At 35.1% G+C, this 20,102-nt stretch overlaps 1 protein-coding gene across 2 annotated transcripts in view; it reads right to left on the reverse strand.

The window, feature by feature from the left end:
* The window catches only part of UBR2 (ubiquitin protein ligase E3 component n-recognin 2), a 55,005-nt gene that overhangs the window by 27,236 nt on the left and 7,667 nt on the right, over positions 1-20,102 (reverse strand). Inside the window, exons 4-20 of one of the 2 annotated variants that reach the window (XM_026844951.1) lie at positions 19,877-20,004; positions 18,722-18,860; positions 17,025-17,087; positions 15,699-15,819; positions 12,973-13,080; positions 11,173-11,261; positions 10,241-10,339; positions 7,819-7,982; positions 7,630-7,729; positions 6,587-6,715; positions 5,622-5,805; positions 4,534-4,595; positions 3,645-3,755; positions 1,713-1,778; positions 882-1,004; positions 437-500; positions 17-141 (exon numbers count right to left, since the gene is read on the reverse strand). In XM_026844951.1, coding sequence (XP_026700752.1) covers positions 17-141; positions 437-500; positions 882-1,004; positions 1,713-1,778; positions 3,645-3,755; positions 4,534-4,595; positions 5,622-5,805; positions 6,587-6,715; positions 7,630-7,729; positions 7,819-7,982; positions 10,241-10,339; positions 11,173-11,261; positions 12,973-13,080; positions 15,699-15,819; positions 17,025-17,087; positions 18,722-18,860; positions 19,877-20,004 — 1,875 coding nt within the window. Of the gene's footprint in view, positions 1-16; positions 142-436; positions 501-881; positions 1,005-1,712; positions 1,779-3,644; positions 3,756-4,533; positions 4,596-5,621; positions 5,806-6,586; positions 6,716-7,629; positions 7,730-7,818; positions 7,983-10,240; positions 10,340-10,413; positions 10,513-11,172; positions 11,262-12,972; positions 13,081-15,698; positions 15,820-17,024; positions 17,088-18,721; positions 18,861-19,876; positions 20,005-20,102 lie in introns of both variants that reach the window. The other variant, XM_026844952.1, reaches the window with a different exon arrangement.

A 20,102-nucleotide genomic window follows, 5' to 3' on the forward strand; every position in this document is an offset into this window, starting at 1 on the left:
CCTCCCAATTACTTACATCTTCAGGTAATGCCTTTACCAATTCGCTGTGAGCCATTGGCCTGATACTCAGCTGATGGATGATCTCTCGTTTGATTTCATCTGTTGCATTTACCTGTCCTATTCCAGGACTGAATCTTTCACCTGTAAAAAAAATAAAATATAACCTTTTCTTTAGGGTTTTAAACATTTGTTTTCTTTTGCAACTTAAAGACAAAGACTGCAAAATAAATCTCTTCTGTAAAATCTTGTGTTCACCCACCAGTGTTCAAAAATTCATTACACTAATATAAGCTAGTTTCAAGGCTTTTCTCCTAGGAAAGAAGTCAGGACTACAATAAGTTCAACACAGAACTGAATTGGAGATGACAATCAAGAATGCTCATTCCAGACCATTAAAGAGACTAAGTTTTTAAAAATAAATGTATTCTGAACTTACCAACAATCATTATAATGAGGTATAGCATCTCTTCTATAAGAGTGTTATTTTGTTGAACAACATCCTGAATTAAAATAAACAAAAAAATTTTACATTTTTCAAATAAGGATAAAAGAATTTTTCCATATGCTGAAAATATTTTTTCAGTGCTTTAAAACATTGCCTGTTTTCACCCTTAGCACTCCCAAATTAAGCTATGTAAAAAAAATGCGATCACAACTGCCTTAAACTTCTCACACAATGCAAAAAAATATGCATCAGCTTTTCACATTCACCAGTTTGACAAATAAAAATATTTATGCATATTTCAAACTGGTCAAACAAAATTAAAATCAGATAGGTTTTGCTTTTTCATCAAGAAATTGGACAATCTCCATACAACAGCATCTGATACACTTTCAAAAACGAAATTGCAGATTTTCTATTGCAGTAGTACATAAAATACCTTGTTAGTATTTTCTGTGCTAAATCTTTTGCCATAGTCTGGAGTACTAAATATCTGATAAAGTTCAAAGCGACTCAGCATTATCATCAAGAAGTGATTTGGATCCATCATAGACACACCTGTCTGTTAAAGAAAAAAATTATTATAAACAGAAAATAGATTGGATGTTATAGCACGTTTGTATATTTATATACAATGTTCACAGTATATTCTTTATGGAATTCATTCCCCTTTCTATCCTGGGCATGAAGATTTAATTACTTAAAACTTACTCTCTTTGGATTCCAATAGCACAAGTTTATGAGAAAATCAAGAAAAGATTTCATTGTCTAGGTGAACTACACACCCCAAGCTGCAAATTTTAGCTTTTATCACTCCCACTGTAGAAGTAAAGCCTTAGATCTCTCTGTGTCAGAGCTAAGTAGATTGCCCTATCTGTAACATCTCTTCTGAAGAAACAAAACAAACTACTACATGGGATTCCACTTTTTATCCAGCATATTAGATGCCAACTTTGAAGGTAGGGTGAAGAGGCAACAAATACATGTACAGAACAACCCTTAAAATATGACATTATTGAAGATACAACATTACATATGCATTACACAGAAAATTCTGCACTTTCCACAGTATATTTAAAAAACAAGGATGGCAACCACAGTATTTCTTTTAGAAACTATCCCATAAAGACACAAATGCAATTAAAAAAAAAGTCCTTCCACAAAAATTTACTTTTTTTCTTGTCATTAAAAGGTTCTGATGGAGCTAAAAACAAATGCACACATATTCTGAAAATACTTGATAAACATACAAACTGGTACATATGGTTACCTGAAGCATTACTATGTCCTTGTCAAACATCTCCCTCCTGCACTTCACATTATGATAGTAATAAATCTGAAAAAAAACCCCAAACCACAATAATTAACAAGCATCTAAACTTATCTTCATTCTGGAAAAATGAACTTTGTTATATAGTATTAGTAAACAGAAAATGAATCTGCAATTTGAAAAAAAATTGTATGCAAAAAGCATTTTTATACAGCATAAACCAAGCTTGTACTGATCTAACATCTATATCATAAATACACTTAGAAGGAAAAATCTTGTGGATCTCTTTGGGCCACATTATAATATATCTATTTGTTTAGCAATTAACTGAAATTCTCAGGAAAGAAAACGCTTGCAGTTGGAGAAATGTTATTTCTTTGCTGCATGAATTGCTCTTCAATTATTTGAGATACCATCTTTCAGGAATTGCCAGTTTCATCAAAATGTTAATATTGTGATAGAACCGTACTTAACTCAAACCCTACTGGGAGTGAACTCAACCAGTACCACACCAAGCAGAAGCAACACGGCAATCACTGCATGGCACTGAAATGTGGGAAGGGTGATTCTACCACAGTTAAGGATGAATAAAGAGGGCTGTCGATTTGCTACATCAGACTGGGAACAGTATTCAGAGTGCTAAACTCTCCTCTAGAGACACACCATTTCTCAGCAGAATTACACTGAAGAGAGCTAGGCATGCCTTCCCTCTCTTACCCACACTAATAATCCATATATATAGATGCCCATTCCTATCTTCTGGGAAAATATCCAGAAGTAGCTGACTAAACAGGAACCCTCCATAGCCAAAGCAAAGAAAAAGGACTACCAGACTGTGGGAGTCCTATTACCTAAACTAAATCAGGTTCTTCATTTCAAGATACTGACAACTGGGGAAATTAACACAGACTTCTTTCTCCATCCAAAGCTATACTGAAATTTCAGATTTGACATGAGTTTACAGTAATATGGGTGCTGTTATAACTGTACATAACTAGAGCTCCTTTTGCTTTAATAATGACAATAAAGGACATCACCTTATAAAGATCCTTCAGGTTAAGAGGCAAGAAGTGTCAGAATACAGTATGTTTGAGCAGCTTAATTCAGCCTCCTAGTACACATGCATTGCAATTATCTAATGAAGACGGGGGCTTGTGGGAGGGAAAGAAGTTTCTTGCAAATAAATCAAGTTAACACCTCACAGTACTAAATCCTATTTCTGTTGTAATTTATGTCTTGCTGAGAAAAATCACTTTAGACGATCACCCTGGTGGGCAGAACTGACACTCCAGTACTCATTTTATAGTTGTTATGCTTTAAACACCTAAGACCTAATTCGTACAAACACAGAGAACATAAGTTTAGCGATGGATGGAGCTCATCTCCAGAAGTGTGAAAGAAGTATAAGAGATAAAAGCCAAGAAACACTCAGTTCTACACTGGTTGTAATACTTTGTGTGGTCTTTGGATTTTAACTACTTTACAAACATAAATAGTAGTAATATCTTAATGGTGTGTATTTTTACATTTGAGACACTTTTATGTGAAGGTGATGAATGCACTACTGAAGATGCACAGATTAATTCTGCACTTCATGCTGCTGTTGTGTTGAACTGTATACAGTAAAAATGCTAGGAGTCATTAACTGCATTATACTAAAACTTCTTTACACACAGAGCACTAAGTTCACTGAGCACTGTAGCAGTCCTGAAACAAAAAAGGGAACTTCTGATTAAGAAATCAAAGATCAGTTTAAAAGCACAAATATTCAAATGATGTGAGTACTGATATAAAAGCCCACAGCACATTGCCTTCCGGAAGATTTACAGAAGTGAAATTTGAAATCAATAAACAAAGGAGAGGTTTTGAGGTTTGAAGTTATCTTAGGGGAGTTTGCAGAAAACAGTGATTTCACAGCTATTATGTACTTACCTGATTAACGAGAGAGAACCCGTTTCTTCTCCACATCCCTGCGTGCACTTGGGCACACAGGACTAGGCATCGCAGAGGATGTTCTATTAACATGGGCGGGCTAAGTTCACTCTGCATTAAGAAAATGCATTATTTTGATATATACAGGGAAAATAAAACAAAATCAGACTGAAATGAATAAGGATGATATTTGTGATTGTTCAAATATTTTGGCAATACAAGAGAATCAAATCCAACACACATATTACAAAAGTTTGATGAGCCTAATCACAATCTATGCAATTATTGTTAACAAACCTTACATTCTCTTTGCTCCAAAGCAGCACTCCACAAAAGTTTTACCTTATTCTTAGACAGCAGTAGGTTTCATATTGTAAAACATCAACACTATCAATTTAATAACTGTCATCCTTCTTTCATTCAAAGGTTAAGTACTTCTTTCAAAAGACACTGAGATTTCTTCTCCCAGTTACACCTTCTCCTCTTTTAATTTATCTTATTAACATCCCCTTAAAGAAACAGCATATAAGTAAGAATATGCAAGAAAGAAGAAACAGCTGGGGAAGAAAATTAAAACCTAGGCCAAGGATCATACTCAGGGTTCCCAAAAACAGTTTCTACTACAAAAAGAAGGTAATGCATGAAGAACAAAATACAAAGCTTAAACTCGAGTCTTAAATTTAAGAGAGCAATACTGATTACTTATGCTCCAGTCGTGAATCTCTAGATCATTTCAGAGGTAATTTTATCTACTAAAGATAGTATCTCTAAACAAGAATTCATACCTAAAAGGTCCTTTATTTTATTTAATAATATCTTACACTTACATGACCAATTTCACATTCAGCATTAATTACATTTAATGAATATGCTACATTTAATTACATACCAGGGGTAGCAGCTCTGGAAACTTATATGCCACTTCAGTTTTACTCAGCAAAACATGCAAGCCTACATAAATACACGAAACAAATACATACATAATATTACACATAGTATTTTTTATTAATTCAAATAGGTGATCTAATTTATTATCTGATCATTTTCTGGACAGAGCTGCAAGTAAGTCTGCAGATTTATCATCCTGGAGCTACACAGCTATTTCCTGAAGAGACATATTACAAAGCAGACATTTTAGAATTAAAGTTTTCCCACTATATTTGTGTAAAACTTGTGGTACAAATGAGATTTTTGCCTTTCTTTTGACTCTGTCATGTCCACTCAGCAACAGCCAAGAGTCTGTGGTCTATAAGGACAAATTATCAACAGATACCTCATCCTTTCTATCAGTCCTTAGGGATTTATAAAAATACCTCAGGAACTATGACACCCCTACAAAATATATAAGGGTTTTCTGGTTTGCTTTGTTTTAAAGCCATAGGGGTTTTGCTTAAAGATTCAAACAGTTATTTGATGATGAGCTGCACAGTATTTTACCTAAAAATTATCTTTTTCATGTCATTACCTATTAGTTTATTTTTATCTTAGGACTTTCTGATTGTGTAAACTAAAATTCATCTTTTTTCTACACAACTGTTGAACATGATAGGCACAATATCAAAGACACAGCTTAATTTTCTGGTGACACATCTGTTTGATAAATCTGCTCTCTAATAGAATGTTCATTACTCTATTCAATCTGACAACTAAACATATTTCAAAACAGTTAACTACAGTCCGTATTTGGTTGCATTTCTTTTGCATCACTCAAGTGGCAAAAGCAGCAATAACTGCCTACAACACACCACAGTGACAAATCCAGAGGCATGAGACAATCTCCTCCAGGCCTGAAACGATAACAACTTCTACAAAGCTTAGGAATGTTTTGCCTACAGGCTACCAAAGAGCTAGAAAACGGCCAGAATGTATCCTTCAGGCTTTAAACAACTGTTGTGTGGTTCCTTATGTACACACAAACACAAATCACATTCCTACAACATTTTTCATTCCCTGAAATATTTTTAAACTAGTACATACCTGCAAGTAAACGAGAAACTGGGAGATGAATGCTAACTTTTTCCTGAGAAACACAGTATCTGATGGTCTCAACTGAATGTCCACACATACTGAGAACAATAGGTTGTTCTCCATCAGTAAAACCACTATGACACTGCATCAACACAGTCAGGCATTTTTTGTAAGCTTCAATTAACACTTTTTCCTAAAAGAAAGACCACAGTTTACAGAGATTATGAAAAAAACGAGGTCTGCAAATAATACAGTCAGTGCAAAAAAGGTCTCATGAGTTTGGGGTTTTTACCTTTATTAACAGTCCTGCAAAATTAAGATAAGGAATTCAACAAAAGGAGATGCATTAAGGGGGGCACAGACTGCAAAACTCAAACCCGTATACCTGATTAGAAAAACACCCACTAGTATTTGGGGGGGTGGGGGTGTTTGTAACTGGTATTATGGGAACTTTCTGAGCAATTATCATGCTAGGCTAGCAAAACCTGCACATTAACTAACAGTGACAGATTAAAGCCAGCTTGAATGTTCAAATATTCTAGGATCAGTTGTTACACAGCCATATTTTACCATGCTGAAGCTCTGTACTTTTCAGAAAAAAACCCAAACTTGAAATACTTAAGGAGTAGAACCCTCATTTATAATCAGGCAACATTTGGTAGATCCAGGGCCTACTCCTCTATTCACCCCTCTCTGAAAATCATAACCTGATAGAGTTGTGATTATCACAACTTTCAGGTGTGACAGAACTCTCCGCAGTATTTTTCAAAAGGCTTCACCACATTCTTATGAATTGGTCAGTTCAAGAGATAAAATATGCGTTTAAATACATAAAAGATTTGCACTTGCTCAGAGAAAATTATCTTGGCCTATAGTGCAGTTATATGCTTAGCTCAATTGTTACACATGTTAATGTTTGGAGTTTTTCCCCCCTTCACATATTCACATGGCAAAACAATTCAGAAGGAACTTACATCTAATGCACACCAGTCTTGCATCATTGAAATAACAAGTGTTAATTTCATCTGCAGTGTAAATGCTGCTTCCCATTCTGGTTCCATTTCTATGTGTTGTCCTACTTGACGAGTTATTGGATCCATACCCTAGAACAAAAATAATTATGCATTTCAACAATGTATCACTGAAATATGTTGACAACAGTTGCATAAGTGAGAGACAGGTTACCTGTCCTTACAAATATATTGTTGCTACAAAGGGAAAAAGCAGCTTGGACCATCTGAAAAGGAATTATACACACCAAAATAATAACAAGAAGAAAATAAATCAGGAATTGGAAGAGAATACTGGGACACTGGGTTTTGAATATATTTTCTAGGAATGTGCTACTAAATGCAGTTAAGTACTAAAGTCTGGGTACTACAGTACCTAATCAGTTCCTGGCGTAAGAAGAAAAAAACAGCAAGATCTGAGGATTACAATATAGTCAACAGACTAACAAAAAGTACTGAGAAAGGTATGCTACCGAAGTACTGAAAAATGGGAGTGATTCTGACTTATAACTTACTCATCACACAGTAATTTGCTCTTCTAAAAGTTCATGCTTTTAAAATACCCCTCTTAAGGTAACATAGCACATGAAAAGGCTGGGGAAAAAAAAACCACAGTGAAGAGGTCTATTTGTATATTAGGAACTATATATTCCTCAATACAACTCTGCTGACACAAGTAGTAACTGAGGCTTTTGCTCTGAAGGAAAGTTGATTAAGATGGACTGGATTTCAATCACACAATTGATTGTGTCTCATCCACCTCTACAACTGCAAAATATGCCCCAAATTACATTTTTCTTTTTGAACCACTCTTCCTTTTTATTGCCCTCTATAACAACCTAAATTGAAAAGTTAGGTGAGAGGTTGTTTCAGGAAAACACGAGGACTCCAAAAGTTATACTACACTGAAGTTATATAAATGGAGATTACATTAAATTTCTTCCATTTTTATATTATGGTAGCTAACTTCTTAATTTTGCAAAATTTTGTAATTCAGATTTACATACCTGCATACATTTGAGTAACTCTAAAAAGGCATCAAAACCCTCTAGGAACTTGTGCCTCAAGTCATCTGACCACTCAGTTGGCTTACTTATCAACACGTACCTGGGCACATTAGAAAGACGAAAGTGTTAATTTTATTTTAGTTTATTCCTCCTCAATTGATCAAAGCAGCACATAGTTAATATACTTACTTGAGATCCACAATAAGGCTCTGAACACGTCTGAATTTGAAAGCCTGCAGAGCAGTGTAACGTTCAAACTGAAACCTGCCTTGAATGTCACGGTGCCTTAGGTGGTCCATAAAAGTTTTGATGATAGTGGTCATGAGATTTTCTTCTGTTATTAGCATTCGAGCCTATGCCAAAGTATATTGAAATTTGCTGTAATTAACAGAGACAGCTAACAAGAGTTTCACACTGCACCATGAAGTGTATACAAATACATTATTTTTTTATCCAAAATAGTTACATCAATAATTAAAACAGAAGAACATACTGAAAGCCAATCTTCCAAACATTCACAGAAGAAAAAGAAGTAATCTAGCCAAAAATTATCATAAACTAGATCTCTTTCCTCAGATCCCTTCTGTACAGAAGTTTGACTATGGTTAGACTCCTGCTAACCTATATAATTATGACACAAGACACATGTTATTATGTGTCCTATAATTAACTTGTACCTTCCTTTAAGTATGTGTTGACTCCTCTCATATAATTTAAGTATGAGCCCTTTAGGGGAGTGACAACTCTTCTGTTCTCTGTTTACAAGCTGTCAAGCACTGTGGTGAACAGAGCATCTTCTGAACTGCTAAGGAACTGTATAGTGCAATTTCCACATGGAAATTATGTGAAATGACTTATAATTCCTCCAAGGGCTACAGCATATATCCATGTGTGGTAGGAAACAAATCAACAGGCATCATAAAGTCTGATGAAGAACATCTCCCACACCCAACCTAAGCTAACCCAACCCTACAAGAAAGTAGGAGGCACTAAAAAGTTACTGCCACCTCCTACTTGTGAGCACTTCCAGAACTCCACCATTCTGTTGATTCTCCAAGGTATATGGGTTGAGTCCTGTAGCTCTTGGATCTCACAAGGATTTTATGATGTGGCTGGTAGATTCAGGAAGATTGGCGACTCTGATCTACTGCAACAACACTGTGGTTGTTGACTAGAGTTTCTGGATTCTACAGTTGCTAAGGATTACTCAAAAAAACAGTTTCTAAAATGCTACTGTGGGGGGTGGGGCGGGGGAATCTCATGATTAACATTTTCCCCCCAAAAAAATCACCACCAACACAAACACCCATCCTTCTCCAAACCAAAAAACCTGCTACTTGACAGCTCTTAAATTACTAAGATCAGTTTGAAAATTGTACATTGTTCAACTTATTCAGTTAAGAATGAATGGCTCTAAATATATAAAAATTAATTCTTAATTCACATGGTAGGAACTTATCATCGTTACTGTCATGTCATCAGTCTATTCTACCCTTTTACAAAACAGTCAAAACCAATTGGCTTTATTTTTTTGCATGCTTTTGAAATAGAAAATATGTAAAAGGGACACTGTAATTATTATCCTCTAACAAAGTGTTTTAAATTCCTTAAAAAAAAAAAGTATTAATACACATATTCTGCCACCCCATCTGCCAAAGGAAGAAATAATACCATAATCATTTGAGTAATTCTAGTTGGTTAAGTCTGAACATTCACAACATTCTTACTGACAGCATCAAAATTAAAAGACGTAACACAATATTGCCCTGAACCATGGAAACAAAATCCCATGGTCCTGTTGAATTCCCATGAATAACCATCTACCACTAGGAAACTGAAAAACAACTTCTCTCAGTATCATAACTGCCACGCTACTATTGAATTTTAGAGCTCAATCAAGCTGATTCAATTTGGAAGGATTCAGAAGCATTCATTTTTTAAACAATTCTGGCTATGAAAATCAGACAGTTCCAGTACAGCTCCAAAGTTTAATTTGTCTAGTTTGTAATAAAAGCAAAGACAGACTTATTTGGAGACTGGAGAAAAAAAAAAAATGCTTCCCAAACAAGCATAAGCTGGTAAAAGACCAGCAGAGTTACTGAGCTGGGAGGAGTAACAGCACCTGAAGTACTATAACAAAAATTAACTGGAAACATTAAAGTAGGGATCATCTAAGCCTAGAAGTACCAAAGAAAGAAGGGAATATCATGAGACAATTCTCGCTTGCACATGGGATTGTAAAATTAACATAAAATGGATCATTTGCAAAACTACACCAGAATGGTATGCTCTGAAACTGTGATATGCAAACCATAAAGTTTATTTCTACAACCAGTAACTGTGGCTCAGTAGGATAAGGAATTTATAGGGGGGGGGGGGGGGGTAAAACCAAAAATACCCAGCCCACTCTGGGAAGTCACACTCAAAGTTTGCAATGCTGAATGCTTTAACTTCTAAACCCACAGCAATGTATGTAAACAGTCTGACTGCTGTGCAGCAGCAGTGCACCGCATTTCCATAGTAACGTTAAAGAAATCTGCAGTCTTGATTCAAGAACCTCGAGTGGCTTTTAACAAATAAAGATTTCCTTTTTTGGTCTTTTAGTACTTACAAGAGAAGGCACTGTGAATATCTGTATCGAGAGGTCAGCAATTGAGAACTCTCTGTCGTGGTCATCTTTCATAAAATCACTCTGCAATCGCTCATAGTTCTATTAAGAAGGAGGCAAAAAAAGGCAAGGAGTGCCAACTATCAGTTTTTAAAAGAAAGACAGGCACTACTCACCAGAGTAGGTACAGTGAAGAGTTGGACAGACAGAGCAGCCACCGATACTGCCCGTTCGTGATCATCCTCCATATAATCTCTCTGCAACTGCCGGTAATTCTAAACAACAAGGGGAAATTCACCTCTAATCCATACTGACCTGATTTTTTAATTTAAATGTCTGCTCTGGGAACTTTAATGCCATGATAAAGGGAAGAGTAGTTCTTACAGATTATTATATAGGTATTTTGTACAGAGAACATGACAACTTAATCTGCTCACATGCGAGATCTACCCACTCATTTTCACAACAAAGGCTAATATTTTATTTTATACTCAAAAAAGTTATTTGTCAGCACAGGGACCAGTATTTTGTAGTGCTGATTTAGACCTTTCAAATACTAGTTACTGCAGAAATTAATAATCAGCATAACTGAATTTCAGCACTATTTCTGAATAGTGCTGTAACAGCTTACATCTCAACAATGAGAAGCCATTAGCTCTTAAGTGATAGCCTACATAGTTGACGGTGAAGACAAAAACATCTGAACTGCTTTAGTTCTGGGGAGCCTGGAAAGCCCATTTTCTTCCCAGGAGATGAGATGCTGTTATAACTAATATTTTGAAGACAGAAATAAGGTAGTCAGCATTTCATTTCAACTTTTCACTTAAAAAAAAATAATTCTGGGTAACAGTTTATTTGAAGCACTGTATGCTAACTAAACTCTCTTTGCTAGACAATTTAAGCATTTAATGGCTCTTTGTAAGAAAAATACTTACTCTGGCAAAGCGGATAGCAAAAAGTTTCTTGTATTTCAAATCCATTAGGAGACTGCTCATGAATAATTGGTGATACACATTTCTAGCTCCTGTTAAGAAAAATCAATGAAGTATTGCATGTCACTTTTCTATCAACATATTATGGAAACATACAGAAAAGCAAACTTTTACAGAATGAGGTAAGTGTGCATTTCAGAGCAGAAGCTGCTTTGATTAAGTTTGTCAGGTGGTAGCAAAGGACAAAGAAGAATACCTAAAACAAAATTCTTCAAGTGGCAATACTTATTACTCCTGTATAAGATAACACTGAGCTGCTGAATGGGAACATAAACCTTCAAATATAAGGCAAGTCAGGCAAACAAGAATGGAACTCTATTCCTCTTCAGGATAAACAGAGGATTTGGATGGCCCAGGGAAAAAGAACACGCTATTATAAGAAGTCCTGGGAACTGCAACAAATTTTTCTAGTTGTGAACAACACATCAGCTTAGATCTCTCTGAATTTCTAGTCTGTCTGAGCAGCATCCCAAAAAATATCAATGTAAACAAGGACTGTATGTAGCTTGGAAACACATGCACATATGTACCATTCCTTTCTGTAGGCCACTTTTAAGTCAAAAGCCATTGCACTATTTCCTTAATGCAGAGTAACTACAGAATACATGAAAAAGTAGAGAAATATTGATGTTGAGACAGAAATGCAAAAGATACTCCTTGCTTACATGAAATATATTATCCTAACAAAACCTATAATAAAAACCTATAATAAAAACAGTCCACAAAAGCACTACCTTTCAGATCATGACATTTGCGCTTAAAATGAAATAAAAAAAAAATATCTGAGTGCCAGGAATTCATTCGCACAAGATAAAGGTATTAGATAAACAAAATCTAGAAGAATCATTTTCTCCATACCACATCTACTTTTCACCCTACTTCTTATTTCTTTTATTAATGCTCCAAGTGTTACCGTAAAAGCCATTTTGGCTTACACATGAAGTTCCCAAGACAAAACACAGAAAGATGTTACCACTCCCTAGTATTTCTAGATGTTACCAATCTCTAGGATTTCTGTACCTCCAAACTGAAGAACAACAAAAGTTATTAGGGGGAGGGTAGCAATCTTCAAAGTCCTATATTCATGTTTAAATAAGGACATATATATTGCATCATTCTCTGCCTTCTCTTAATCCTTCTCACACCTGGCTGTACATGACCTTTCAGGATATCAAATCAGACACAAAACCATGAAGGAAAAGAAATTAACTATCTCCACTTCCTCAGAATTACAATTTTCTAGTCAATTCCATTATATCAATCAGGCTTTTAGAATTTGAAGGGCTCTAAAATAACAGAACAGTAGTTGTCACTGAATGTTCTCAGAACATTTAAGAATACTCATGAACACAAACACAAGTCAAAGCAGAAAACTTCTGCCCTATTCCTCAAAAAAAGTCATTGTGGTAGACATGATAGATTCTGTAAAGCAAACAAATCTCAAACCACTAATGTTTACTCAGTTTCCTTTAACTATCACTTTCATCTGCATATTCAAATCAGCTTTAGTTTCAGATTACATTGAAAAATTAGATCTAAAAATCAGTCTCATCTCCAGATGGTCTCCTTATGTTGTCTTCAGTATATATTGAGTGCATCATGAAGGGGCAGATTATAACGTATCAGGCAATTGTATCTATAATACACCACAGTAAAAGTGATCAAACATTAGCAGATACCGTAAAGGGAAAACTTTTATGCATAGCATTCTTTAGTATTTTCCAGAAGTTTAAGAAAACTCACCTTTCCACAGTTTAGAATCATACAGCATCAGCTTATCCACAAGAGAAGAATTTTCACCATCTGGCCCCTCCTGTAAACCAACCTGACACAATATTCGACGAAGGCCATCTTAATGAAGATAAATGATATGAGTTAGTTATAGTTTAAACACAAACTTGTACATTATTTTGACATACTAGAATTTTCATAAGACACAGTAGAAGCCATAGGGCCTCTATTCCTTGACAACTGAATAAAACTGCCCATCTTTTGCCGACAGAAACAGAAACATTATATACCTTGCAAGTTTCACACTAACCTTATGGAATGTTAGGAACCTTGTGAAAATTTCCAAATAACGATTTATTTCAAAGTTACCAAATAAAAAATACGCTTTCTTAACATGCTGCTGGCTTACTAATATAAGCAGTAATTACAAAGCAGGCTAATTTTCTATGTTATATTTATCTTGTTTAGAGTCCTTTCAAGGAAAATATAATTCATATATGAAACAAACCATATACTCATATAGGAGTTTTTTGTTTACATTTACTAGTTGCTATTATTTTAAAGTTTCTCTACATATTTTTTCTAACGGAAAGCAGTAATAATTGTTACTATATGAACATATAAGTTATTTTATGCTTGCAGACAAGCCTGCATCTGCAACACAAACACAGACATGCTCATATTAACAATGCTCAACCTAGCCCTGCACTGCAGGTGATCCGTATCCACTAACACAACTATATGACTTACACACAGTAGCCCTCATTTCTGCACCTCACTTAGCCAGTTCAGCTTCTTAGGTAGAGTTGGCAATGGCTTAGTGCCATGTACCATACCATGTGCTGCACAGTGCAGTTCTATAGTCTGTGAACTCCTACAGCAGCAGTTTGTTGTGGTTTTTTTTATTTGCCTTAGAGAATTCAATTACAACTACTGTTACGAAAGGTGGTAAATTAATGGGAACCACTGTGCTGTTCAACAAACAGCAAACAGATGCTTACTCATGAAGAACTGGCATTTGCTAGAAAGGATGGGGTAGTCAAGCTTGTGGCAAAGTTCCATAGTAAGGTTTTTCCCTTTAATCACAATGACAGGAGTGTGACACCCACTTCACAGCAATCATTCAACACAACGTTGTGGCACAGCAGAAGACCCCTCCACCTGCTGGTCATCCTTTGGTCAGAGACATTTAAGTGTAACCACCTAAGCAGTGCAATTCTATTACTCTGTGTTACAGATGAACTGTAACAGGCTGTTCAGGTGAGTTTTTTAAAAAGCTAAGGGAAACTAACTTTTTCCAAAGCGTGTTTTACAAAACCGGACTCTAGAGTACACTGCAAGACTGTATCCCAAGGTGTGGAAGGCATTTCAAGTAGCTGAGCACATAGGTCACAGGCAAAACGTATGCATAATGCTTACCATCAAACATTATTTTTGCCCTTCTGAATCATAAAGGACACTGCATTTACTGAAGCAAACTCTGCAGAATTTCAGAAACACCACACACAAGCCATAAATTCAATGCTTTCATCTGTAATTTGATACCGCATTAACATGTTCAAGTTACTTTTTTGCAACTGTTATTTATGCCTTGAAAACCAGTGGCTCTGGCACCTGGCACAAATGACATGGCACAAAACTTGGTTTAAAGAAAATGAGAAAGACAATGCCTGCCTACATGTTACACTGAAGGGAAAATTTATCTCCAAAATCAACTACCTTCATGTCTCTCCTTTCTATTAATACCCATTATTTGCCAGCAGCATTGGCAAATAGTTGCACAAACTGCTACCATAACTTTTCAAAAGTTCAATTTACATATCTTTAAAAATTATACAAACATAAACTAATCTTTCAAAAAATATAACATGATAGAGATATCCTATGGCTGAAATCTTGGCTAGTTTTTCAACTATCAGTCTAATAAAACACACAATCTCTGAAAAAATCTTGCACCTACATAGCACATATATGCAATAATACAGCTGAGTGTGCTTTGCTAATAATTCATGCTAACATTTACAGATGCGTAGAGCAAAGTGCATTGGGGCTGTATCTACATTTCTATATACCAACGGTTCCAACACATTTTATTTCCCCTCATACTCCACACCTTCACAACCTTATAATTCATCAAGACAAATGGAGAACCACATCAAAACAAACACAGAGCCTTCCCATAAAAATGATACTGTGCATCTTGACTCCTTTGAAGAAACCTCTTTCTAAACATCTGATTAATACTTCCTTGGCTTCTATACTAACCTAAAAACCTCCACACATCCTTGCTTTTTTTTTGTTGCTCTACTTAACAAAATATCCGAAGCAATCACTTTCATCATCATTCATCCAGTTACTTCTGAATAATTTTGTTTTATCTAATCAGACAGGTTATTTTCAGTTTACTGCATGCATTTAAAAAGAACTAGGGACTGAAAAATAGCTTGTTGGCATACAGCATCTGACAGCGATTCTGTTTCTGTTCAAGAGCAGCTACACAGAAAACAGTATCCGAAAAGACTAAGTAAGATTGGTAGCACTTTCATATGGAAGTTAAAACTCAGAAGAGCACTCCAATAAGAGAAAACAGAATGAAGTCTGACAAGTTATTAATAGCTTTGCCTTATATATTACATATCTGAAATAAGGAGAAAAAATTGCTTCAGGAATTCAACCTGCCCCACAAATATTCTGTATTTTTACTCAATATTATCTCAAAAAAGTTCAAGTTTGCCCACCTGAATATCCAATAACACTGCCAAGCCAAGTTAGAAGCTTCAGACCAAAGCTCTGATGGGCAACAATAGATGAATGCATAACTTGTACTTTCAATGGCTTTGTCTGACGACTGGTATTTCTCTTAAAAAGAAAAGGGAAAAGGAGGTAATGCATATTTAAGTGAGGACTAGCACATATTTCTGCACAGAAACACAACATTCCTATGATTAACTGAAATAATTTATATTATCATTATGTATTCTAATTACTAACACCTACATAGGGAAGAAACAAAACCAACGAAGTCTGAATTTTGTTTACCCTACCTTATTATGCAATAGAAACACATTTAGGCCATTTGCCACTCTTGGCCTCTTATCAACGTACACGCTGATTTGCTGCATTTTACTGATAAGTAGTCCCACGCACAACCTAAGACAGCCATGCACGTTTGTTCCTCACAATATAACATGCAGGTCACAAAGCAGCCCACGAAGGAAAGAAACTGATTGTTCACATACTATTTTCAAAAACACAAATTAAATACCCACAGAGTTAAAACATGACAGAAATTACTTCCCCTCATCTCTGTTAGAAACCGTAAGTTAGACATTACGCATAAAAGCCATTTGTTCTTTGACTGCATAGGTGGCAAGCTAAAAATCTTGCACAATTTTACCTTTACAGACATGTTCATGTCTTCAAAATACCTTAAATAGTTTCAGTTCAGTAACTGTTCCTGTGGTATTTGTTTTTCAATTGTATCAGTATTATTCATTAACTATTTATTTCATGTGATTAAGTACTGCATTGCAGCAATTAAAGAAAAATTAAATAGAAAATATTATTCCCACGTTCTTACACGGAAAAACCTTGTAACATACAGATATTATGAATATACATACACATATGCACACACACAAAATGAAAGTGTATTTGTAGTTTCACACTTGGATTCCATCAGTAACAATTTCCACAGCTGTGGCTGTGAAAGACACAACTCCATACTACAAGAAAAACTGAAATAGTTTAACTTCACTGATCTGGACTGACACACAATTCTAAAAGACTACATTTGAAGTTCCTAATGAGACTCTTTTTTATGAAGGGATATGTTGTCTAGGACCCTCTTTTTAGGAAATTATTTTGGGTGCAGGGTAGACCATAGTAGAATAAAACACAAACTGTGCATAACCTGTATTTTGATATCTCTACTACAAGTATTGTAAATAATACCTCCAACATTTTATATTATCAAAATATAGAGTCATTACAGTAATATCAAAAAAATGTGTAACAAAGCCTCTTTTTACTTAAGATAAAGCAAATAAGTAGATATTACTTACCACTATTACTGATTTTGCTTGATCGCAGTACTGAAAGTCTCCATATCGAACAGACCTACGTCCCTTTAAATTTGTAAAGAAGTAACATTACCACTAGCTTCTAAACAAGAAGTTCAAATGCTGCGTTTTACAGTAGTATAAAAGATACAGTAAGTTTCAGATACGTGTTAACCGCTCTTTCATGCTGTTTTCATTTTTTGAAGTACTGTATATAGTTACATATTTGGATTTCCAAAATGCACCCTTTTTAAAAGAAAATATCATGTATGTAGTTACCTGTTAAAATAAATCATCTGTGTACAATATTAACATGTAATCACCACACTTTTTATTCAGAATACCAAAAACTTATCTTTAGTACTAATGCATCAATCATTAATTTTGGTAGAATTTAAAGATACTTCAGGCATGTAAAGGCCTTTTATAAAATAAATATTAAAGCTAATGGGTTTTCTAAACACACAATTAAAGTACTTGGTTTATTTAAAAACTGGAAGGTTTCCAGTCTTTCTAGTCTGTCAATATATGCATTAAAATAGATAATTCAACTTACAGTGTATTATAGACAGAATAGCTTACTGAGCTTTTAGATTTAGTCTGATGCCCAATCATTGTTTCAGGCACAACCTTCTCATTTCTTTTACATACACACATGCACACATGCATTCATGTATGCATTTAAAAGTAGGACAGGGATCAACAGTAGGGAAAAATCTCCAAAGTGTGTTCTACAATACACAGCACATGCTCAAATCAGCACATTTCAGGGATCAGACAGGAATCTTTTGGCTACCAATATCACAAAAATAGAGTAGGGATAATACAAAACCAAAATACAGTTCAGTGGTAAGTAATATAAAGTGGTTATATTTCCTTTTCCACTGTCCTTCCTGAAGTACTTTAACAACCCAAAATGACAAGCTCATTGTCATTTTGGAAGAGACCTTCTCCCCACACCACTCTCCAAAAAAAGGAACGAGCGAACAAAACAATATAAAAGGACACTCATTTTCACAGCAACTGCTTCCAGGCTCATGGCACAAATAACAAGAAAGTGCCACTTCCTTAAAAAAATGCACACCTTTTAAAAAAAAGCCAGAATAAAACCACAGATGACAGCGCTTCTCAGACTGACATAGTTAAAATTACGTTCAGCATGTAGTGATTCTGAAGTCATTGCTCTTTCTAAACGCTCTATGAAATGCTTTATTGCTTCCTGCCGTTATCATCTGACAATTACAAAAAAGAAAATTAAATTAAGAAAAAACACAAATAGTTCCTCGAGCACTGGAACAAAAGTGGTCAATTATGGATTTTATCCCTCACAGTTAACTGGTATTACTCTGAGAAGCACTTCCCATGCTTGGAGCACATATAGGGGCTTTGTCAAATGTCAACGCCCTGGTATACAGTAAGGGATGAGCTAAAGGTGCTGCCTGTCCTTGACAGGGGAGTGAGAGACACCCTGCTATCTACACGCACAAGACTTACTGGAATACAGTTATACTGAACCATATATTCAATATTAGGTCTGGTTTAGACTGGCCAACGAGTTAAGACATTTCAGGGTGACCTGACACACAGCATTCAAGCACATTAACCACACTCTTTGGGAAAACAAACTAAAGTAAATGTAGTCATAGAAAATAAACATTAGGGTAAATATAATTAAAAGCTCTAGCAATTAATTTACTTACATCTCTATCTACTGTTGTTGCAAAACCAATAGCTTCCTTCTGTGTGCAGTTGACAGCCTTCTGAAGAGTATAAATAACCTGTTCATAGGTATGGACTTCATCATTAAACAGCATGCAGTAGTAAGTGTCACTCTTCTCACTTCAAAGCAAAGATTGAATTTATGTAATTCAAAATAATTTTTTAAAAAAGCAACTTCTAATTTAACAAGGTTTTCCACCAAGCAGACAACCCAAGCCTGGGCTTCCTTTGCTATATGTGAACATATCTCAACGATTTATTTGGAAAGGACTGACCACCTGTAACTTCTACAGCAATGTGCAGCTTTCCTGCAGAACTAAGTCCAAAATGAGAAAAAAATTAAGACAATAAGTCTGAGTATTGTTTTTGAATATTTGTTGATTACGAATTGATAAGTTTCCTACTAAGGAAAACACATTTCCTCCCAGTGCAGCTGTGCTCAATACATTCCCATAGCTTCTTAGAGGTTTCACCCATCTTGGCATTATTTTGCCACACCTGTTTCCCGGATATTGCATATAGGTCTATTAGACAACAAAAACTTGGCAGTCCCTTAAAAAGCCCAAACTCCACAACATTCAAAATCACAACTTATTAAGCTTACACAGAGTCAGTGCAATCTTTTGATTCCCATCATTTATTTACACAGCATTTTTACTCACACCACACAAAGTAAAAGATGATACTAACAAAACGTCACAAATGAATCCATGATAACTATGATGCTACAATACACTTAAAAATTCTGTAATACTTCAAAATTTGTAGTAAGTGGCAAAAGTATTTTGTACTTTTGGTGATCCATCAGAACTTCAGCAACTTTGCTGATAAGAAATTAACCTGCCACTTTTTTTAGGGTATGATGTTTCACTAATACTTCCTTTTCAATATTAAGAAAATGAAGGTATCACCAACACATAGTTTATCATTGCTATGGAGAGAAATGGACTGTATAATCACAAAAGTAAAAAATATATGAGGAAAAACAAATCTATGAAGATTATTTTAGCCCACTGTCCACAAAATGTTGGTGACAACTGTAGGAAAGGCAGAAAAGATATTTAAAATCAGAATTTGCATTTTCTGTTGTAAATATCTGCAAGCTTGAAAAGGCAGGAGGAAAACACCATACTTACATCATTTCTAGGCCAGGCAATTCATTTTCCTTTTCCCATGTTAATATATCTACTGCATATTTAAATGTGATGGCAAAAATATTATAAGCTCTGACTACCATATCTTCTGGTAAGTGCACAAGAGGATCCTGGAAAATAAATATAAATAGCAATCGAGAAATTAAATTACATTCAAAGCAGAAATTGACAAATTTGCACCTCTTTGTCAAAGACGATGTAAGCGTCT

The sequence above is a fragment of the Athene cunicularia genome (genome assembly GCF_003259725.1).
Source record: "Athene cunicularia isolate RWA chromosome 3 unlocalized genomic scaffold, athCun1 chr3_part1, whole genome shotgun sequence".
NCBI classification, from domain to species: domain Eukaryota; kingdom Metazoa; phylum Chordata; class Aves; order Strigiformes; family Strigidae; genus Athene; species Athene cunicularia.